Below are 25,345 nucleotides of genomic sequence, written 5' to 3' on the forward strand. Positions count from 1 at the left end.
TCCGCGTCCCCTCGCGGGCTTCACAGCTGTCCGCTGCGCTCGCCACGCTTCGGGCTCGGTGGCTCGCTGCGCTCGCCACACTTTCTATTCTCAACTCCACGCCGACGTGGATAGTGGGGGTATGAAAAGGTCGTAGGACGCGTACCGCCGCCGCTCGCCACGCTTCAGGTTCACGTTGCTCGTGGGGTGGCGTTAACAATTGTGGGGGCCATTTCACACTTCAGGGTGCCTATTTGACCTCTGTGGGCCATTTAACATTGTTTCCTATGGAAAAATCGGGTCGATTGAGACATTGAACAGGAAAATCGGGTCAATTGAGACATTTAACATTGTTCCCTATGGGAAATCGCGGGCATCGCGTCGGTCGCATCGCACCCGATTTTTTAGTGCATTCAATGCCCGCGATGCCCGCGATTTTTTACTAACGATGCCCACGATCAAAATCGTGGGCGCCGTTCTAAGTAAAGAGTACCAATATTACAAAGGTGTTTTCCTAAAATAACTTGCGCATGGCTATACACAATCTATACATGCGTGGGCACAGATGTGGGCAAATGCACAACACACAAGGTATTCTATGCCATCATTATCACCCAGCACAACTAGTAGAGCATCTAAGTGCAAAGAACATCACAAGAATATGATAGCACAAAGCCTATAGAATCATTGTCTAACCAGTAATGGTGCAGGACTGTAGGAATTTATAAGGGCACAGTGAGCAGCAGCTATACATGATTAACCCTTTAAGTGTGCCAATATCTCAGAGAGATGTGCAAAACATTCACTAAAAATGGCAGCGTCGCTCACATTTGTTAAATAAATGAAAATAAAAAAATGTTGTGTAAAAAAATTATATTTCCTGTATAAGGGTAAACATTACAGAGCAGTATGGTGAATAAGAATTAAGTTTTACACTTTTTGACAAATTCACTTGGCACTCAAAGGGTTAATCCAGGAAAGGACACCTCTAATTTACACATGTTCTGTGGCTGATTTAAACAAGATGAAACGGAATCGTGAATGTAGCCAGTTACAGACCTGTGTTATTCATAGGTGTCCTGGATTAAAGTGATATTATGGCAACTACGCTATAAATAGAAAAATAATTCTTACACCATGCCTAAGTTCCAGGTCACCGTGGTGACTAAATATAAAACAAACATAAATAAAACTCACACAACACATCCTGATGACAGACGCATTTAATGCTTGCACTGACTGCACTGGATGTATACTGTCATTGAATGCTGTCCATCAGCAAAGCCTGTGATCATTACAGCTGGAAACCAGCTCCCAGATCAGAATAGATAGGAGTACTGATGTGGCTTCATACACCATAGCACTGCCATATTTTAGGAGCCAGGACAATCATAGAAACCTGAATGCAGGTTGGGTGATTTTAGAACATCCTTGACTTATAATTTTAGGTAAATTATACCCCTTTCAGACCACACTTTTTACTGGGGAAATGCAGTTTTTTACTGTTTCAAATTGGTAATATGTGAAGTCTGAATTTACCGGTTCAAGAAAACTGGTAATTCAAAACGGTTAAAAAGCAGGGTCCTACCCGTTTTTGTGTCCCTGTGTAATGTGATGGGACAAAACGGCACACTTTCAGACCGCACTTAAACGGGTAATATACCGTTTAAGATATTCGTGTGAAAGGGGTTAAGGCTGTCTGACCCATTTTTAAAAACGTTTTAAATTACCGGTTCAATGCCGTTTATGCGGTGTAAAAGCAGCATTATGTGTCTTACCAATCACAACAAGCAACAATGCTGTATTTACATCTATCACCTATTTGAGAGTTTAAGAGATAGTGATTCACTTACACAACATTCAAAACACTGTAGCTATCACACAGGGGATATTAATTAAGTTAAAAAGTATGTGGGCAGTACTGAGATGGACCATGGTTAAATGATTTTATTATCTTGTCAGCCACCTGTCAAGGCACATAGCTCAGCCCAAATAATTAATTTTTAATAACTTTCTAAACATTTGTGTAGTGTAGAGCTTTCCGTACATATTGAAAAAGTGAAATTAAATTTCAATTTTATTTTTATTACTGTACTGTATATAAAAGTAATATGAATTTAAAAAAAAATAGACATAAATACGGGTTGAGTATCCCTTACCCAAAATGCTCAGGACAAGAAGAATTTGGGATAATGAATTATTCCATATTTTGGAATGTTTTTATATTTGAATGAGGTATCTTGAGGTATCTTGCATTTATGCTGTATAAATACATGAAACACATGAAACACATGAAACACACACACACACACACACACACACACACACACATATATTTTATTTATGCATGAAACAAGGATTTAAAACATGAAACAAAGTTTGTGTCCTATCTCAGACACTGACTGAATGCCCAGCAATCATTTTCTTGTACATCTTTAGTGCCAGTTACATATCATTTTCCTAGTAGTGCCAATTACAGATGTAGCTGTTTTTAACTGTAGTTTTCGGAATAATTTGAATAATGGATATTTGGATTATGGATACTCAACCTGTACATTCAATCTTTATATCTTTGAAATTCTGCTTTTTTTTTTTTTTGTGGGAAAAAGTACAGTACAGTATTTACCACCTTCTAGAAGATAATAGAACAAACATGATTGGTTGCTATGGGCACCATCCCATCTTAGTAAATTTACTCCCTCCTGTCCAATTACTTTGAGATAAAATCCTCACCCACACATGGGTTTGCATTCTGCCGATAATTACTAATACTGCTTACACATCGCAAAATGCAGGTTCTCACCAGGACTTTGAAGCGGTTCAGTCCCGGTGCAAACCTGCATTTTTGGATGTTCACATCCCAACAGCAAGCCGGCATTATTGCTGGTTCGCTGATGTCATCAGGGGGCGCAGCGGGAAGTCGGCGTGTCATCTGGGGAGAGGGAGGAGGCAACGCTTACAGCTGGTTTTGCTCAAAACGCTGCCTCCTCCACAGTGTGAAAGGGAAACGGGTTGCTCAACCCATTGACACTGCTAAGCAACACGGCAAAGAACCGGTAAGAACTCTGCATTTTTACAAGATCGTATTGCCGTGTTGCTACCCATTTTCGGGACACGGTAACCCCTTTCACATAGCACTAATTACTGGTCAAACCGGCTTGTACCCGGTAATTGGTTGCAATGTAAAAGGAGTATCAGTTACATGGAACATCTGCTTTGTGTCCATCTCTGAATCAGGCCATCATACAGAACCTACATGTAACATGCACTGTGTCTGACCCTCCTCACACCTACAAACGTTACTGTTTTAGCAGTCAAGATGTATGCAATGGTTCATATGCCTGCTATATGATACTACATCCACTAGGGTTCATAAAATGGTATGTTCTGGAGACCCTGCAATTTGGTAAATATAGAAAATATTTAATTTATCTGATTCAACCTGTCAGTGACTTTTGTAATAAGAATCTATTCTGCTACAAAAATGTAGAAGACCCTTAATTTATAGTATAGAATAGTGACATAGCAGTGAGCAGATATGATGGGGTATATAACTGCAGTACTATAAACAACTGTGGGACAGATGTATTAATAAGTCTTGTGAAAAGATAAAGTGGAGATAAAGTGGAAAGAGATATTGCACCAGCCAATCAACTCCCAACTGTCATTTTTCAAACAGCTGATTGGTGCGTTATCTCCTTCCACTTTATCCGTTCACTAGGCTTAATACATCTGCCTCATTTTCTCAGTGGACGGTGATCCCTGATAAGCTGTCCAATCATGTTCAGGCAGGGTAAACATTCACTCTCCTAGGCACCTCCTCCCGAGCATCATTACTATGCTATGTTTGCCACCGAACTGCATTGGTCTCAATAATTATTAGCTCACGCTGAGCACTTCACAATGTGAGTTCAATAATGCTTGAGTAGTCTGCTGAACTCTACATAGCCAGACAGCTCATCGCAAACTTCAATATCTATGCTATGCTACCAAGCTGCATTGGACTCTTATCCACCGGGATGTTAAGTGGTATAAAGAATTCCATACTGTGCTGTATATCGACCCCTTGCTGTTAAGCAAGAGATTGATATACAGCACAGTATGGAATTCATGCACTGGCAAATCTAGAAAAAAAGGGGTGTGGCCTCATGAAAAGGGGGCAAGGTTTTTGCCGCATTTTTTGTCGCTGTGGGGGCATGCCCAGAGCGCTTTGTGCTGCTGGCCGTGCCCACAGCCCCTATCTCCCAGTGAATACACTGCTGTAGTAATAATAATATATATTGTGATGTTAGTGTATTGGAATGCTTAATATTTGTAGACACTCCCTTACTAATATGTCTAAGCCTGAATCTTTGGTGATGTTCCCTAGGACCAGGGGAATGCTGGGAAGTGGGTGTTCCTCTGGCAGTATGTCTGGAGTTGGATGGAATAAAACAGCACAGCAGTGAACTCACATGTCTCTGTGTCCTTATGAATGGATTTACAAACATATGAACAAAACATATATATGTGCAGGAAACATATTAACAGCACCATCTCCACAGGACCCCAAATTACAGTGCTGCTCTAATATCTATTAACCCTATTTTTCAGTAACCAGGCCCCGGCCAGGGGGGACAGACTGCAGTTGAATTACTATTTCTTCATATGCCACCGAAGACCGCAGCACTGTCAGCATGTTAGCAGCCTAGATCCCCAGCACTGGAGCAGCTTGACAGGATGTGTGACATGATCGCAATCCACAGCGCACCAACTGCGCTGCCTGCCGGGGATCAGAGGCGGAGCCACGTGAGCCATCACTCACGCGCTCCACTCTGGGGCCAGTTCAGCTTCTGTCAAAACGCCTGTGTATCTGCGATCCGCGCCACGGTCCTGCAAGTGCAGTAAGCAGACTGTTCTGGTGGCATTTGTGCTGGCCAGGCCATATACTCGCACATGCCCAGACCCCCACCATCGGAAATGGAGTCGGTATTCGGCTCTGCCAGAGCCAATGTGAATCAGGCCCTTGGTGTGAAAAATAGCTGTGGCCACTGCATCATACAGATTCAAGTTTAAATTGGTGTGTGTTGCGCAATTAAAGGCAGCTGACCCAGGGTTTTGTCACAAACCCAAAAGGTTAGATAAAAAAGAAATGGTTTTGTGTCAGTGCCTGCTGTCTTAATAATTCTTTACACGGTTCTCTAAAAACATATATAATTTTAATTAAGGTAGAAAAATATATATAAAAATACAATACATACAATTACACATATAAAAATAAAATTAAAATAAGGAAATCTCTCATTGATGTGAATCAATTAGCAGCAAATAACTTCTTGTTTTTATAGAGGTATATATAGCGACAGTCCCGTACTGGGGTATAAATATTGCTGATGATTATATTACCATCCCATGGCGCTTTTTGTGTTGGCCAGTTCAAATCAATTGTGACGAGTTGGGGTTCGGTTTGCCTTATGATTTCAAAGGCTCAGGGGTCCTGGATCGACAATCCTCCTTTCCTTCTCCTTGGATAATTAGGGATAAGTTTTGAAACCCAAAATAAAGAATGTCCAGGATGATTTTTGGAGGTGGACGTCTCAGGATATAAATGAACCAGGTCACTTGTATGATGATGGATGGAATCAGCAGTATATGAATCGCTCGATTCTGCTGATTCCATCCATCATCATACAAGTGACCTGGTTCATTTATATCCTGAGACGTCCACCTCCAAAAATCATCCTGGACATTCTTTATTTTGGGTTTCAAAACTTATCCCTAAGTATCCAAGGAGAAGGAAAGGAGGATTGTCGATCCAGGACCCCTGAGCCTTTGAAATCATAAGGCAAACCGAACCCCAACTCATCACAATTGATTTGAACTGGCCAACACAACAAGCGCCATGGGATGGTAATATAATCATCAGCAATATTTATACCCCAGTACGGGACTGTCGCTATATATACCTCTATAAAAACAAGAAGTTATTTGCTGCTAATTGATTCACATCAATGAGAGATTTCCTTATTTTAATTTTATTTTTATATGTGTAATTGTATGTATTGTATTTTTATATATATTTTTCTACCTTAATTAAAATTATATATGTTTTTAGAGAACCGTGTAAAGAATTATTAAGACAGCAGGCGCTGACACAAAACCATTTCTATCATACAGATTCAAACTCGTTTGCGCACAGATATACAGGTGTATCTATTATAAGAAAAATAAAAGCATTGAAACCATAATAAACAGAGCTATTGTTGTCAAGTCCAGCAGCACTTGCCCTGCATGATACAGTGCTGTTAGTTTAATTCTAAATTTCAGATATATATACTCACAGTAATTATCCAGATGTTACTTATTAATCACTTTAGTTGTACAAGTGCAATGAAATACTTATGTGAAGATATGTAGACACAGTGTTCCACTACATCAAAGGAGATAAGGAGATTACTGAGAGCCCTCACAATAACCTGGCACATTACGTCAGAGCATAAGAAATATGCCAGACTAAAGCACAACGGAGTATGCTGCGCTATAGAAGAAAGTCTGTGGATAATTGGATGGCGGTCTAGATGCAGGTGCTCAAGAACAATTTGTGTTCCTACGAATCACCCAGCTCCTACCCACTGCACAAGAGTCCAGAGCTCACTGGCCTGCTGCTGTCCTGGGAGAACTCCCTGTAATTTGACAGTTTCCATGACAATCTGGAAGAGTAAGCAATTATCCTGCCCATAAATATTAAGTAACTATTACCTCAGTGCAAGAAAACGTTCTGCATTAGTAAGGTAATGTGTCAGAACACAGGCTAAATTCATATTTGTACTTAGTGGATAGAAGCCCATATAACCTACTATTACAATAGCTATTTAAGGATTTTTTACCCTAGTGATTGCAGATCAGTTTGTACCAAAGATAACTCAGTATAGACTTGTAACATGTTTGGACAATGACTGCATCTGACATGTAGGGCCTGATTCTTACCGAGCACCAGAGAGCCCACCCCGCCAAATAACACCCCGCCGTTTCTCCTCGCAACCATGCGAGGAGAAATTTACCATTTTCATTTTTCTATAAGCTTTCTCAACATATTGTCAATTACTGTCATATACCTTAAAAGGAAAGCAACTCTGTTGTATGTATGGGTTGTTCTGTTATTCTGATTTAACCACCTGTGCTGAAGGCTGGATACCACAAAAACTTGCACCACCAGTGAATGCCCGTCACACATGAATACATAGTGTAACCTGCCAATGGACAAACCATCCATGCGGCACACAGTGTAGGTTGCTGCTGGCAGGGTGTGCATAGTAGAGGTATACCATACAGTGTGGGGGGGGGGGGGGGGTAACAGGAAGAAAGTATAAGAGTAAAATACAGTGGCATAAAAGGCAGTATTAAAACCATGGCAAGTTCAATATAAAAGTAATGGAATTTAGATTTCACAGGTAATCTCCCATTGTAAATGGCGAAATTTAGATGAAGAGAAAAGTAATGGATATGAGCATTAAGGGGGTTATTCTGGTTGATTTGCTCGGATGCGAATTCGCATCTTTGTGAGTCTCTCTAAGTCCGCCTTGCAAATGGTGGTACGAATAGATGTTTTACATAAACATAAACATCCATTCGCAGCCTGCAGGGGAACACCGACATCATTCAATGGTCGGCAACCATCGAATTATGTAGAACGTACACGCATTTGTAAGGGTGCTCTGAGGCAACCTTACATATGTGTGCACGTTCAGAAGAAAATGGGCGGGCATCCGGTGATGTCAGCTACCCATCCCCCCCCCCCTCATTAGCATGAGAACGCCCAGTGTTCTCATTGGAATGCCCATGCAATGTTGGGCGTTCACATATGCTAATGGGGCGGCCCACCTCCCCACATCCCTCTCCGCCCCCCCCCCCCCCCCCCCCCCGCCAGCTGTGCACCCAGCGATCCGACTATTCGCAGTGGGAGCCCAAGTGAATTGCAAAAATATCGCTATCCGCTATCCTGACCTGTCGCACTACCAATATGTGCAAATCATGAACCATTAAATGATTTTCCCCGTCTGTGCAAATGTACAGTAAGTCTGACCCTTCCACAACACTAAAAATTACAATCTGATCATGGCCAGCCCTGACGTCACAGACCCACCCTTAAAACGCTTGGGAACGCCTGCGATTTTTCTGACAATCCCAGAAAACAGCGGGTTACTACCCACAAACACCGAATTCCTATCAGTCAAATCGCAAGAGGAATTCGATGAGCTATCTTCGCTGTTTCTGTTGGCTCATGCACGCACGCTACAAACCGCACGCACGCTACAAACCACACGCAGGCGCAGTCATTCAATAATCAAATGGCTTCCAAATTTGCACATCAGCGATCAAATCTTAATCAGGCCCATTGTGATGCAGAGATAAGAACAATGCCACATTTTGTTCTGGAATGGAGAGGACGGAGAACAGTTAGTGCTTTGCTTCAAGTATGTACTGTACAGGGTTGGGATCGTTTGGTCGAATGCATTATGGTCGAATGTCATTACATCGAATCCATTAGGTCGAATTGCTAAAAGGTCGACATGATTCTAGGTCGACATGGGAAAAGGTCGAAATGATTCTAGGTCGAAAGGTCATTAGGTCGACAAGGTCATTAGTTCGACATTGTCTAGGTCGACATTCACAAAGTCGACATGGGGTTTTTCACTGTTTTTTTACCTGAATGTCAACACAGTCGACATGGACACAGTTTAAAGTGCACTGCATCCCCTCGCATCGCTCGCTGCGCTCGCAATGCTTCGGGCACGGTGCCTCGCTACGCTCGGCATACTATTTTATTCTCCCACCACGCCCTAGTGGATGGTAGGGCATGAAATACCGCCTGTCAGCACATGTCGGCTCAAAAAACAGTGAAAAACCCCATGTCGACTTTGTGAATGTCGACCTAGACAATGTCGAACTAATGACCTTGTCGACCTAATGACCTGTCGAACTAATGACCTTTCGACCTAGAATCATTTCGACCTTTTCCCATGTCGACCTAGAATCATGTCGACCTTTTAGCAATTCGACCTAATGGATTCGATGTAATGACATTCGACCATAATGCATTCGACCAAATGACCGCATCCCACTGTACAGTATGGTTGTTGCGTTATGGGTCAAGCAAAATGAGGAATAGACATCTAATAAAAGTCTGGTGCAGAAAATAATAAGAGATACAGATTCTGGAAGCATGTGAGGGTTGTTGGAAGTACTTTGTTTTGATAATATGAGCAAGAAAAGGTTGTATATTATTGTGATCATGTTCCTGATTCAGAGTTGAACGATGATCGGTGAATTCACAGATCGAGCAATTATAAATGATGGATCATAGCATGCCAGCATGAGGGTGAATAGAAATTGTGTATGGATTGTAAACGCAATTTGCCTGGAGGGTGATTGAGAGGAAGCCAGCATTAAGGAGTGGACATCTGATATTTTCTGGGAGTGTTGGAAAAAAAAACATTTTAAAGGAAGTGTCTGTGACATCAGAGGCGGCCTTGATAAGCCTGTCTGTGTCGCAGATGACCAGTAGGGTCAAACTTACTCACATTGCACAGACTGGAAAAAAATAATTTAATGGTTCATGAATTGCAAGGTGATAGCGATCTACAAAATACAACAATTCAGTCGCAGATTTAAACAGAGTGGGGTTTCTTTCTGTCTGGGCAGCAGCTGTCTACTCGCAGTCATCTGCAACTTTACATATCAGCAATCAGGTCTGAATCAGGCCCAATATGTGATGGTCATACGCACTATTTAGTTGTATGCAGGGGCAAAGGAATGGGAGGGGGCAGCTTGCTCTCCCAAAAGAGAGACGCCAATGTAGTGAAGCAAAGGCATGTAGGAGGTAACACCATTAAGGGGCTCACAACTCTGTCGGCCAGGTCTAGGGGACACATTGCCGACGGTGCTCAGCAGAAGGTGGAGGAATGGCGACGGTGTGAGGAAACTCATCTCTCACCGACTCCTCCCTAGGGACTGAATTGTTTCAGCTGAGGGGGTTTGGCAGTGCTGCCGGGGACGTGCATGCGTTGGCCAATTGGCCTGTGCCATGGTGCTGCTGCCTGAAAGAATAGACTCCTTTCTGCAGGGATCATTGTTCAACTGGGAGGGTACCCAGGCCAGCCAGTCCCAAGCACTAGGTTGACAATGGCTAGGTCGACAGTCAAAAGGTCAACATGAGTTTTTCATGTTCTTTTATCCTGAATGTGGACATGGCCAACATCGACACTGTCAAAGTATACTGCTGCTCTCAACATACTTCGGCCACCGGGGCATGGTGCCTCACGCACTACTCTATTCTTCCTCCATGCTTGTGGATGGTAGGGCGTGAAAAACCGCCTGCCGGCACACGTCGGCTCCAAAAAAATGTGATAGACCTTTTGACTGTTGACCTAGCCATTGTCGACCTAATGCTTGTGTTGACCTTTGAACACAGATGACCTTGGCCAGGTAAGTGTACGTACCCTCCTCCTGCTTCCCCTTAACTCTCACCCTTCATGGCAGAGGTCTAACATTAACCCTCTTTCCCCCACAGCCTAACCCTAACTGCTAGAGCCTAACCCCCATACCCCATGATCAAAATCTAACCCCACCCACCCTACAGCCTAACCCTATACCCCCCAAATTCCTAAATTCCTAAAATGAATGTCCCCATAGCCTATCCTTCACCCCCTCCGCCAACTAGTGCCTAAACCAATGCCTCCCTCCCTTTTTCCCCAGCCAAACACATACACTGGCCTCATACTTACATCTGCCCCACCTGCAGTGCACATGGTTTTGCCCATTCTGAGAACAAATTTGTACTGCGATCAGATCTGAATAAGGGTCAATGTCCTATGGCTGTTTCTTTTTTTTGTAGCAATTTAGTGGCGCCAAACTGAAATTATATATTTTTTTCTGTGAAGGGGCATGTTATTTTTATTTATATGCACATGAATATATAATAAATTTTTTATTTTTATATATATATATTTTTTTACACATAGGCCAGCAGGAGCCGCTCTTTACATATTCATATATTCACTTCACACTGCTCCCGCTCATTACATTTGCACGAGCAGGGGCAGTGCAGCAGCTCCCTAACTGCGTCTCCTGCCAGCTCTCCGGGGGGGCAGCTGCTGCTGCCCGTGTCCCCTGGAGCTCTCCTTCCCCCCTCACATTCCGGTGCAGGCAGGGAGACTTCCTCTCCTTGCCTGCCGCCGTCCCTCGGCTCCCTGCGGCATTCGCGGCAGGGGTTAAAATTTGCCGTCAGGGGCAGCGAGCCCCTGCGGCATTGAATAGGTTGACAGGGAGGGCTGACAGTGAATGCTGCAGCCCTCCGGAACCCGGCGACAGGATTCGCTGCACATGCCGAAAATCAGCATTGAATACTGCCCTTAATGTTTTCCAGATCTCCTCACAGAATCACAAGTGAAGTAATTAGCTCCACCTGTGGATCTTTTAAAATGTGTTAGTGAGTAATGGGTGCACCTGTGGTTGTCTGGAAAATATGAACTGTTTTAATGGTAGCTCTCGAGGACTGGAGTTGGCTACCACTGCCTTAGCTTCTGTCATTATACAGCTTCAATAACTAGCAATACAGTTTCTGTTATTATATGAGGTGGATTGTACTGAAACCTAAAATGAAAATCAAACCCCCATAATGCTGTCACAATGTATCACATTTTCCATATGTACCAAGCTCCAGAATGCATTATGAGAGTAGATAATGCCATTTTTGGGTGGCATAACCCATTAGAAGCCTATTGTCTTTTTTTCTCACTTTGACCTGAGAGGGATCTTATCGGATCCCTCCCAGGCCAGCACCCCCAATGGAGTACATGTCAGTCTGCACATGTGCAGAAGTAATCTGGGGGCTGAAATCCATAAAAAGTCAACTCTCATTAGCAGGGCAGTCCAATGCAAATTTCTTAGCACATACCAGCATTTTTTATGCAGGTATGTAAGCAGTAAGTGGTGGGATGTATACACAGTATGTGATGTTTTGTACATTTTGCCAACATACTGTACTTGATGTATAATAACTAAAAGCCATTTTGTTGCTAAAAGTAACCCCAAGGATTGAAAAGGTATTTTGGGTGTCCCAAATGTGCCCTAGGCCACCTGCCTTTCATCCATGAGTGTGTCTCTGCAACTAATGACATTGGTCAATCCAATTGCGCTCAATGTTCTTACCCCCAAAAGTAATAGCCACATTTTACAGCAGCTCGTACTCACACTATTTATTATTTTTTTGCAGCCCCACAGGACTGTGTCCAAAACTGTGCAAATTTGGGGTGAGAACGGGCAGTGAGGAGGGCAAGATGTGGTGCCACTGCCGGCATTTCGGTGCCCCTGCAATGACAACTCACACTCTTCACCCACAATTGGATTGACCCCACACATGGAGATTAAATTCCCTGCAATATTTGATCAGGATGTTTGGCTGCTCACATCACTGTAGCCCAGCTTAAATTTTCCTCACACCGCCAAAAGTGGGGGTGAATTTATGGGGGTGAATCACCTTCATCTGACTGTGTAGCCATCACACAGAACTGAACCCTCTCTCTTAAGAGCTATTATGTGCAGTATGATAAAATGTATTAACAATTATACCATAACAGTATGTAACCATAGCAACCCAACAATAGGCACCAGTTTTATCTTTCCGAAGCACTAAATGGCAACATATAGATCATATATGAAGTAACAAGTAAAGCCTTCACCAACATGACAATTCCATAGAAACCTCTGATACCATGTATTGCATAAGCTACAAATTCACAAGCAACAGTAAGAAATGTGAAATACACCATAAAGCAAAGATCAATGTACATTTTGCTGTATATGCCAACATGTACAGCAATTTATGTGTATGCCCTCCCCCATATTGCTTTGTATATCAATGCACCTTAGATCTAATTGCTATATGCTATAATACATATATACATGGCAGTTTATGTGACAGGGTGATAAAATGTACCCATCTACTACTGTATGCTATGCTCATTAAATAACCATTGTATCGGACAGCTTTAGAGTCAAATAGATGTATGTGTAAAGAAAGGAACCTGATGCATTACAGTCCCAGCAATCCCTTCCTTCTAGGTGGCAGGGCATAATGATACTTGTAGTGCCACAACACCTAGAGGGATACATTTGTATAAAGCTGATGTATACATAACACATGACAAAAGTTTGTGCACTTGCCAGTGAAATATCACAGGATAAAGTGAGAGTGTGGTTACACTACACATTACCTTCAGCTGCACTTTCATGTTGCTGTCTCCCAAGGGGTGTCACTAAGGTAGAATGTCTGCTAGTAGAATCCCCTGGGCTAGCATCTCATAGCTTCTGTCCCCACACTCATCTAGGCATCAGGCACGTGCAATGTGCAGCTTCATATGCCCCAAGGGAAACACTTGCAGCTCCAGCAACAGTAGGAGGTGCGGAGGAGGATCTCTCTCCCTAGACAGAAGAAGCATAATCCTTGGTCTGCATACAGGGATCTGATCCTTACTTTTTGGCTCCCTCTGCAGTGTACAAACACACATACCTGGAACAAGTGCACCAATGAAAACAACACTGTTCCACTGAACACGTGCTTTTGTGTGTGTGTGTGTGTGTGTGTGTGTGTGTGTGTGTGTGTGTGTGTGTGTGTGTGTGTGTGTGTATATCACACACACACACGGATGGATCATACTTGCCTACTTTTGAAAAGCAAAATGAGGGAGATTTTAGATGATCGCAAAATGCACTGAGAGCAGCGTCGCGCATCATTATATACATACATATATAGAGATCAGTGGACCGGCACTCTGTTTCTGCTGTCGGGGTCAATATGCTTGCCTGGGTGCCTGCTTCAGTGTACATGTGTTCAGGTGCGCCAATGTAGATTGCTGTAGAAAGCGTCACTCCAGGGCTTGTGATCAAGTTAACATTTATTGGGTCAACGCCGTTTCGGGCCTCCTGATGACGGGCTGAGGCCCGAAACTGCATTGACACAATAAATTTCCCCTTGATCACAAGCTCTGAAGTGACGCTTTCTACAGTAATCTACATATATATATACATACATACATACAGTATATATATATATATATATATGTAAGAAAGACGGGATGTCACTCAGAAACTTTCAATAAAGAAAAAATACGCTGACTGCGGTAGGTTACGATCGTAACCTACCGCAGTCAGCGTATTTTTTCTTTATTGAAAGTTTCTGAGTGACATCCCGTCTTTCTTACATACATCTCTACCTTGGATGCGCACCGGAATAAGCTGCATTGTCTTTTGAGAGTGCCAGACCCTTGGACAGAATTATATATATATATATATATATATATATATATATATATATATATAGATAGATATATATATAGAGAGAGAGAGAGAGAGAGAGAGAGGGGAAATTATAAAGTCGGAGCATGGAACAAACCAGAGGACTTAGTTCTGCGCGCGCCGAAGGCGCGCGCGCTCTGCAAAAGGGGGTGTGGTCACGGGAAAAGGGGCGTGTCTTTATGTGAAGTGTACCACACCACATACCACTTATACACCACACTAGTCGGACTCCTTATACTATCTAGTACTAGTGCCCTTACACATTGTACCACACAGTATGAGACAAAATTCAAGGACAAAGGGACAGGGAGAGTGACATCAGAGAGACAGTGGGAACACAGAGAGAGTGACAGCAGGGACACAGACAGCCACATATGTACTGTATATTGGGCATCATGGTATGTGGCATATGCTCATTATATATATGCCACACACCGTGATGCTCCATTATACATACATGCCGCACACCGTGATGCCCATTATACATATGCCACACACCAATGCCCATTATAAATATGCCGCACACCATGATGCTCATTATACATATGCCGCACACCGTGATGCCCATTATAAATATGCCACACACCGTGATGCTCATTATACATATGCCACAGACCGTGAATCCCATTATACATATGTCACACACCCTGATGCCCATTATACATATGCCACACACCCTGATGCCCATTATACATATGCCACACACCGTGATGGCCATTATACATATGCCACACACCGTGATGCCCATTATACATACGCCACACACCGTGATGCCCATTATAAATATGCGGCACACCGTGATGCTCATTATACATATGCCGCATACTGTGATGCCCAATATACATATACCACATACCGTGATGGCCATTATACATATGCCACACACAGTGATGGCCATTATACATATGCCCCACACCGTGATGCCCATTATACATATGCCACACACAGAGATTCCCATTATACATATGCCACAGACCGTGAATCCCATTATACATATGTCACACACCCTGATGCCCATTATACATATGCCACACACAGTGATGCCCATTATACATATGTCACACACCCTGATGCCCATTATACATATGTCACACACCGTGATGCCCATTATACATATGTCACACACCGTGATGCCCATTATACATATGTCACACACCCTGATGCCCATTATATATATGTCACACACCAATGCCCATTATACATATGCCACACACCGTGATGGCCATTATACATATGCCAAACACTGTGATGCCCATTATAAATATGCCACACACCGTGATGCTCCATTATACATATGCCACACACCGTGATGCCCATTACACATATGTCCCACACCGTGATGGCCATTATTCATATGCCAAACACTGTGATGCCCATTACACGTATGCCGCACACCATAATGCCCATTATACATATGCAGAACACCGTGATGCCCATTATATATATATATGCCACAGACCGTGATGCCCATTATACATATGCCACACACCTTGATGCCCATTATACATATGCCACACACCGTGATGCTCTATTTTACATATGCCACACACCGTGATACCCATTATACATATGCCACACACCGTGATACCCATTATACATATGCCACACCATGATGCCCATTATATATATATGCCACACACCGTGATGGCCGTTATGCATATATGCCGCACACCTTGATGCCCATTCTAAATATGCTGCACACCGTGATGCTCATTATACATATGCCACACACCGTGATGCCCATTAAAAATATGCCGCACACCGTGATGCTCATTATACATATGCCACACACCGTGATGCCCATTATACATATGCCACAGACCGTGAAGCCCATTATACATATGTCACACACCCTGCTGCCCATTATACATATGCCACACACCGTGATGCCCATTATACATATGTCACACACCCTGATGCCCATTTTACATATGCCGCACACCGTGATGCCCATTATACATATGCCACACACCGTGATGCCCATTATACATATGCCACACACCGTGATGCCCATTATACACATGCCACACACCGTGATGCTTATTAAACATACCAAAATAGACGGCTCCGGTAGTCAACCACATGTTCTTGCCAACAGCTGCCCTACTGATTTGAGAAGTTTAGCGATATAGTGGCTTAGACCGTGCCCGCCCAAAAAGCAGAAATGACAGAATGACTATAGTAAGCTGTCCCATGTTCATTATTATTTCACATAACAGTAGTCATGGGAACATGACAAACAGGTGACAAGCTGTATGAAAGCTTGTCAGTGGCACACACTGCAACCTACATACACTTACACCGCATATATATATATATATATATATATATATATATATATACATATACATACACACACGTATACATATATATATATATATATATATATATATATATATATATATACATACATATATATATATATATATATATACATATATATACACACTTATACATAATATATATATATATATATATATATATATATATATATATATATATATATATATATATATATCTTTTAAGTGCCCCTTGTAGGAAGGCAGGCAGCTAGAAAATTAATGGGGCATGACGACAGGAGTAGTGGAGCATGTCTTGGGACGGAAGCCAGTCGGGGACCAGTGGTGGGGGGAGAGGTGATCGATAAGAAGCAGGCTTAGTGAGTGGGGGAGAGGAATGCAGCTTACAGTCAGAAACAGTCAGTTAACTTTAAGCTTTTACTTACTGGCTGCTGCGGCTGCTGCTCCTTACACAGCTGAGACGAGTCTGACACTCTTGTGTGCTCCCGGCTCCCGCTGCCCGACTCACTGTCTGCCAATGCCTCAGTCCACTGCCGCTGCCAGTGCCGCTCCTGCACGCTCAGGCCAGCGCTACCCACACAGCCCCGCGGTGGCCTTCCTAATTACGTAACGGCGTCGCGCATTTAGGCCCCGCCCCCACAATGACGCGTTCGCGCATGCGCATTACGTTTTTATTGGAAAGGGGACAAAAAAGCGGGAGAACCCCAGGGATTTGCGGGGGGCGGGAGAATGATTGTAAAAACGGGAGACTCCCGCTAAATGCGGGAGGGTAGGCAAGTATGGGATGGATGTATATATATATATATATATATATATATATATATATATACATATACACACAGTACGTTAATAAGGCAGCACCCATCAGACTTGAATGCAGTGAAAAAAACATGAAAGTTTATTATATATAGAGAGAGAGAGAATCCAAAAGACCGGCACTCAGGTCTTATGAGTGGATGTCCCAGAGAACTGGCTCTGGTGCCCTCTGGCAAGAGGGGATAAGGCCTCAGCAGTATATAGAGCGAGAAAATAAGCGGCACTCGGAGACTTCAAAGGCTGGTGAAACGTGGAGGATGTTTAATTCTATGCACATGGATTAAACATCCTCCACGTTTCACCAGCCTTTGAAGTCTCCGAGTGCCGCTTATTTTCTCGTTATATATATATATATATATATATATATATATATATATAAATAAACCAGGGGTGCCTACCCTACCAGTATAGCCGGGAGGGTCCCGGAAATTGGGTCAACCTCCCAGCCCCCCGAAAATGTAGGCAAGTGTAATGAGCGCTGAGTGGTCAAGGAAGGTTCTTGGTTTCCGGGAGAGTGGCGACTTCGGATGGAGACAAGCAACAAGTGGTGGTACAACACTCTATTTATTTTTCACTAAGAAAGCAAGAATTGCAAACAATGGAAACGTTTTACAAGGTTGTAGGCATATACAGTAAGTACTAAGAAATGTTTTACCACACAATAAACTTCAAACAACAGGGAAACACTTTAAGTACAATAGATTTTGAGTAGAATGAACAATTTCAATACAATAGGCTTTGGAGGAGGGGAAGGTGTTAGCATACCCCGACAGAACAAAGAGGAAATGTTTTCCTGGAGAAATGTTAACAAACACTATAACAGGTTATAACTCCAAAACACGTTCTCAAATCCTCACAGGTATCACTTTACACAGTACTACACTTCTCTGCACATACTCAAAGCAAATACTGTAGGTAGGCTCAATCTTCCTAGGTGCTATACAGATTATCACCACTTTACCTGAACTATACTAGGGTTACCGGTAACCTGTTTAAACTATTCCTGACATCTCTTCTCTACCACTTGGTGATGTCCTGATTGACAGGTCCTAGCGACCTGACCTATGCATAGGGGTTTGCGGTGGGGCCCGTGGTGGTGCACTTATCCGGATGGTGAGGCAGTGAGGGACCAATGATGGGCCTTGCATCCTCACAACTGTCCTGGGCCAAAGGGGAAGGGTCTCTTGGTAGTTCCCAAGGGCAAAAGGGCTAGTACAGTCTCCACCGCAGTAAGGAGACCTCCAGGCCCTTATAGTGGTCGAGTTTCCTTACTGTGAGAGTGGGGCCAAGAGGGGGTTAGGGTCGGCTGGATGAGGTATGGACCATGGGTCTGGTGGTGGTGGGTAGGCGGCCAGCCACGGGGCACAAATGCCAGGGGTAGTAAGGCTGTACCTGCGGGTAGAATACTGTTCTAGTGGGGCTAACACTGGTGTGTGGGTGTCAGACCTTTCAAGGCCTCCAGGGGCCAACTCACTTTAAGCTGCCTTCTCCTTGGGAGGGGTTCACAAGAGTTTAGGCGGGGGGTCACAGCACGGCTGGTCCGGAGGCGTCGCGCCTCTGATGTCTCTCCACTCTTCTCCTCCATTCTGCCCATCCCGCCTTGCCACTCTGCCGGGCAGCGTCTCTGTCCTCCAGGTACGCCGTCACTCTGTCTCTGCTTGCCTCCGCACTTTTTTCCCTCCTTCACGTCGCTCCTCTCCTCTCTTCAGGCTCGCACCCCGCCTCTTACTTCTTCCTCCTCACCAGCCTGGCCAATCAGGGTTAGCCCTGGCCTGTCTGTCCCAGGCCGTTTCCGCCCCTCTCCTCTCTACTGGGTTAACTCTTCCCCTGCTGAGGGTGCTTGCGCAGCACCCAGCTTCTGGGGTATTACACAAGCCTCCCGGAATCCGGGCAGCCTCCCACGACCCCTGTGGCGGGGGATGTGGACGGTGTGAGGAAACTCATCTCTCACTGACTCCTCCCCAGGGACTGAATTGTTTCAGCTGAGGGGGGTTGGCAGTGCTGCCGGGACATGCATGCGTTGGCCAATTGGCCTGTGCCATGGCGCTGCTGCCTGAAAGAATAGACTCCTTTCTGCAGGGATCATTGTTCAACTGGGAGGGTACCCAGACCAGCCAGTCCCAAGCATTAGGTTGACAATGGCTAGGTCGACAGTCAAAAGGTCAACAAGAGTTTTTCACGTTCTTTTATCCTGAATGTCGACATGGCCAACAGCGACACTGTCAAAGTATACTGCTGCTCTCAACATACTTCGGCCACCGGGGCATGGTGCCTCACGCACTACTCTATTCTTCCTCCATGCTTGTGGATGGTAGGGCGTGAAATACCGCCTGCCGGCACACGTCGGCTCCAAAAAAATGTGAAAGACCTTTTGACTGTTGACCTAGCCATTGTCGACCTAATGCTTGTGTTGACCTTTGAACACAGATGAGTGTTCGTACCCTCCTCCTGCTTCCCCTTAATTGGGTCAACCTCCCAGCCCCCCGAAAATGTAGGCAAGCCTCCCGGAATCCGGGCAGCCTCCCACGACCCCCCGTGGCGGGGAGGGATGTGGGAGCAAATGATGCGATTTGCGTCTTTGTAGCCCCGCCCCCCACTGAGCAATGGCTAAATACTGGCATTGCATGGGGCGTGGCCATAAGGATGTGAATCGTGTTGGCCACGCCCCAACATTGATTATCCGGTGGCCGCCCCACCCCCTGTGCCTCACTGAACTGGCTGCCTTCTCCTGAAGAGGGCAGTCGGGAAGTTGGCAACCCTGATATAAACACATCTTAAAAGCTTACAGTATCTCTCAACTGTCACAATTTTTAAAGGGGACAGTCACATGGCGGGGGGCAGTTGTAAGACCCCCCTGCAGCAGTGAATAGATGCGGTGCCCCCTACAATTTATAAATTTGTGCCCCACTACCCAAACGCCGAACTAGCCAAATGCAGTTATGGAGTTGTGTGTGCAACAAAACAAAAGTGTTGTAATATCACAAAAAAATTGTGATAACTCAGTAGTACCCAAGTTCAGATTATGCGACATAGTAGAACGATCCTATTCCCGTTACATAACACACATAGTGACCCATTCATTTATACCTCATGTAGTGACCCATCTTCACGTTACACCTCACACAGGCCCTTATTCTGATCGGTGCGTACTTTCCCGAATTCCTACGGTGCGGTCCGCACGCCACGCTGTGCGGACGTCGGCCGTTAAAACGCCCACCGAGCCTCCGCATTCGGACGGACTCGCACTTTCAGAACAGGGCGTGTTTACGGACGACATACAAACCATGCGTGTGCGGTGGACACACTCAGATTCTGCACGGTATTACAGAGTATGCACGGTGATACCGCATCAGAACGGATGGGAAGCTGGCCGTACGCACCAATGCGGTGTATTTACGCAAAACTAGCCACTATTATGTCAACTCTGCAATACATCACATGACCCACTTATTCAATTACCTATCCTCATTAAAAAATGTTTATTTGTAATTGGAATCAATTAAATGCCAATATATACTTAAACCCATGCCTAACACATCCATTGCACACATTAACCCTTACATCAATTGAAGTGCAATGGTTTGTATTTTTCCCTGTGTTTTACGTATGATATTATATTATACTTGCTGGTGAAAATCTATCTTGCACAATGTACTAATTAGGACTAACACATACTAAAGGAAACCTTACTACATGTATAAACACAGTGTGTGTGTGTATTTTGTAGGTTTTATTATGTATAATTAGCTAAAATTACATGACATTTCTGTATTGCCAGGATGTGCACACACCAAAAACATACATCTATATACAGTATGTACATTTAGCCTCAGTAAAATATTATAAACAATCTACACATATACTGTTTCATGTGAACAGAAAACCAACAACTTCTAACTTGCATAAAAAATTTATTTACAACAATAACTTAAACTTTTCAACAGTAAAATAAAAAAAAAAAAAAAATTACAAAAGCAGGTCTGTAAGGTCCTGCAGGTCTGCAATGACCAGCTGTAGGTGCTGCCGCAGCCGCATGAGGGCACCACGAACACCCTCATCTGCTTGTGGTGGGGCATCTGTGGGCATGTAAAAGGGGCAAAAATTAGTCATGATATTCATGCATACATTTCACATACTCCTACATAAATCGAAGAAATGCAAGGTGACATGTATGTATGTATATATATATATATATATATATATATATATGTAGAGAGATAGAGAGAGAGAGACACAGAGAGAGACACACATAGATAAATATATATGACACATACATATATACATACATGCATACATATTTAATTAATACTGTGTTTTTGACCCTCTACCCTTTACTCTGCAGAAGACCTAACAGTCATAGTGTTTCTTCTGATTCACAACCCACCCATGACTAAGCAATGACAAGCATGTAATGTCCTCCGTCAATAACAACTTGTCACAATCTCCTCTGTCTAAGTTCAGTGATGGTTCGTGGCATGGGAGTTATGCAAATGTCAGGAATGCACAGTACACATCCTCAAAATCATTATTAAGTCTAAACCAACCTACAATTCTGTGAGGGAAAAAAACAATCTGAACCACAGGGGGTGTTTAGGTAGAGGAGGCTCCAGGGACACTGACAACTTGTGACTCCATTCTAAGGCAGGCCTGGCCATACTCCATTTATAGCATACATCATATAGTTTATAAATATCATTCACCTAAAACATATATTCAGCTATATGATGGGACAGAATCTACGCTTGCAGCAGGTGAATTTAATCCAAAAATGATAAACTCATCCCTTTACTCCAGGATCCTGTTTAACTACACCGGTTATGTGGCAGTAAAAATGGAGCTCCAAGCCATCCCACAAACCTGTGTAATTAAGATGTGTCCTGGATGAAAGGGATGCCTTGGTCACCCCATCTAACCCGTAACTGTGTCTGTAGCTACCCACTTTGTGTTATGTATTAATAGTATTGTAACAAAAATTATCCTCACCAGTGCTACATAACAAATACGAGTACAAATAATTGATGAATGATGCATTATGTATACATACCGATCTCTTCACCCTCCACCACCTCACACGCCTCCTCTTCCTCTGCCTCGGCCGCCTCCTCTACATTCCTGGCCTCCTCAATAGGCACGACCGCCTCAGCCACCTCCTCCACATCCTCCTCCGCCACCAACACCTCCTCAGCCACCTCCTCCACATCCTCCTCCGCCACCAACACCTCCTCCACATCCTCCACCACCACCTCCTCAGGCACCTCCTTCTCCTCCACATCATCCTCCTCCTCCACCACCTCCGGCACCTCCTCCTCCACTTGCTCCTCCTCCTCCACAACATCCTCCTCCTCCACCACCTCCGGCACCTCCTCCTCCACTTGCTCCTCCTCCTCCACAACATCCTCCTCCTCCACCACCTCCGGCACCTCCTCCTCCACATCATCCTCTTCCATCTCCTCAGGCACCTCCTCCTCGCCCTGGCCTGCCTCTGCCTCTTCCCGTGCCTGTCGTGCTTGGGCTCGTGCTGTGTGGGAGAAAACAAACATCAATGTCAATGTAGGGTCATTGGGGCACATGTATTAAGCCATAACAAGAGATACATGGAAGGGTGATAATGATCGAAAATTATGCTTGAAAGTTGCTCCTTACTGTTAATGGACTTAAAAATCTGAAATTTAAGTTAATATGTGATTGTTAGTAATTTGTTAAATCATTACAACCCTTGCATTTATCAATGGTTAACACATAATACATCAGGCACATTGTATGCATCAGAATCAATAATCCTATGTAATTACATATAAAAGCCACATGACTGCATGTTAACGAGGAAGAAGCACACATAACAGTCTATGGCCTTTTAAACCCATGGACACCCACTTAACATTCTAAAATTTTTGAAGTTTATATATGCTATAATGTAAGTGCGAATTTTTCTTGTGTAAATACTCACAATCAGCAATTTCCCTCCTTATCTGCTGGAGTAAATCTGGCTGTCGCCTGCGGAGGTCTGACCACCGCCTCTCCAGTTGGGCGATGGTCCTCCGCACCTGGGTGCGGGCATAAATACGGCGCCCTGCCGCAGCATATGCTCGCCGTTTCTGGCCATTAGTTATAAAGGGCCCCGCACGGCCCAGCCTTGTCTCCATGACGGAGACCAGTGCCCGAAGCTCCGCAGGCGAAAAAGGGTCTGCTCTGCGTGACTCCGCCATGTTAGCACTGGCATAAATCAACCAATCATGTGCTGTAATTGGTTTATCACAGTTATTTGTGTTAATAACTTTATTGTTCATTTTTACATTAACAGCGTCTCTGCGCCAACACAAATGGCGAAAACTTCGCATGCCTTAACAACGGTAGTGCTGATGTACGCCAATGAACAAATCTGATATATATATCAGATGGCTAGATTTAAAACACAGTGTGTATGCACTTTGCAAATCGAATAACGCATCGCACCGCCAAGCAACGCGTGCTATAGCTTTGCAACGCATAGCTGTACTTCGCATTACTTACTGTATGCATCTATGTGTATGCGTACATTTATGTTTAAAAGACACATACACATACGTGCAGGTATCCTGAGTCCACCATTATACACCAGCGCTGCCTGCCTGCCTGCCTGGCTGCCTGCCTGGCTGCCTGCCTGCCTGCCTGCCTGCCTGCCTGGCTCCTACTTGAAATGTCTAAACATGTTAATAAATTCAAATATCATATATATATATATATATATAATATATATCTCTGCGAAAAAATCATACATCTACACATAAAAAATTCACCAACACATAACAAACATACATGTGTTAAAAAGAGAATAAATCAATGTACTCACCAGACATCAGTGATAGTATCAACTACAATAATGAAGATATAACAAACACATAAGATCCCTTGCACAAGGTATAATTATGAGCAGCTATATTGTACTTCCAACAAAACTAAGCACATATGATAAATATCTCCTATTTATTTGCCATTAAGAGGGCAGGCTGCCGAATTGTTGTTTTGTAAGACTGACAAATAACACACTGTACATATTTGAAGGGGTGATTTTTATAATAATTGGTGTGTTGTGTCCAACTATATAAAATGTACCTGAAGAATCTTTGGACCACAGAGTCCCGCAGCTGGTATCCCCTACGGCATTCTGGGGAGCGGGATGGGCGCAGGGGCGGATCTTGCGGCTCAGATGGAACCTCCCACTCATCAAAGGGTATCTCACGCCGCACAGCAATGTTATGAAAACATACACACAGGCCCACGATCCTCGACACCATTTCAGGCGCATACTGTAAGTCACCACCAGTGCGGTGGAGCACTCTAAATCGTCCCTTTAAAAGGCCAATTGAGCGCTCCACCACTTGCCTGGTGGCAACATGCGCCCGATTGAATGCCTCCTGTGGGCCAGGTGCTGGGGAGCTGTACGGCGTAAGTAGCCAGGGCGTACATGGGTAACCGGAGTCACCCAGAACCCACGCATCACGGCCTTCTAGCTCTTGGAGTCTCTGCCAAATCCCGGTTTGTCGGATAACATGAGAGTCATGGGCACTTCCGGGAAACTTCGAGTTGAAGGCGAGAATTTCCATGGATGGGCCACATACCACCATCACGTTGAGTGAGTGGAACAATTTCCGGTTCCTATATATCTTCTCACTTCGTGATGGAGGCACAAATGGTACATGGGTGCCATCCACAGCCCCTATCACATTAGGGAAGCCAGCAATTTGATGGAAGGCCTGCTGGCTTCTGCGAAGGGTCTCTTGGGCAAAAGACATGGCCATGAAGTGCCCCTTGCGCCTAAACATGGCTGACGTCACACGCCTCAGGATTCGGCAGAAGGCCGGCTGAGATATTCCAGCAAGTACTGCCACTACTTGTTGGAATGATCCTGAGGCGCAGAAATGCAAGACCGCCAGCAG

The 25,345-nt window shown here is 44.1% G+C and overlaps 1 protein-coding gene across 3 annotated transcripts in view; it reads right to left on the reverse strand.

Annotated features, from left to right (window-relative positions):
- The window catches only part of TRPM6 (transient receptor potential cation channel subfamily M member 6), a 155,303-nt gene extending 141,855 nt beyond the window's left edge, over positions 1-13,448 (reverse strand). For all 3 annotated transcript variants that reach the window (XM_083186111.1, XM_083186112.1, XM_083186113.1), the window contains exon 1: positions 13,233-13,448. In XM_083186111.1, coding sequence (XP_083042237.1) covers positions 13,233-13,250 — 18 coding nt within the window. In that variant the 5' untranslated portion in view covers positions 13,251-13,448. The remainder of the gene's footprint in view (positions 1-13,232) is intronic.
- Positions 13,449-25,345: the final 11,897 nt, after the last annotated feature.

This window comes from Crinia signifera, chromosome 1 (genome assembly GCF_055691185.1).
Source record: "Crinia signifera chromosome 1, ASM5569118v1, whole genome shotgun sequence".
NCBI lineage: Eukaryota > Metazoa > Chordata > Amphibia > Anura > Myobatrachidae > Crinia > Crinia signifera.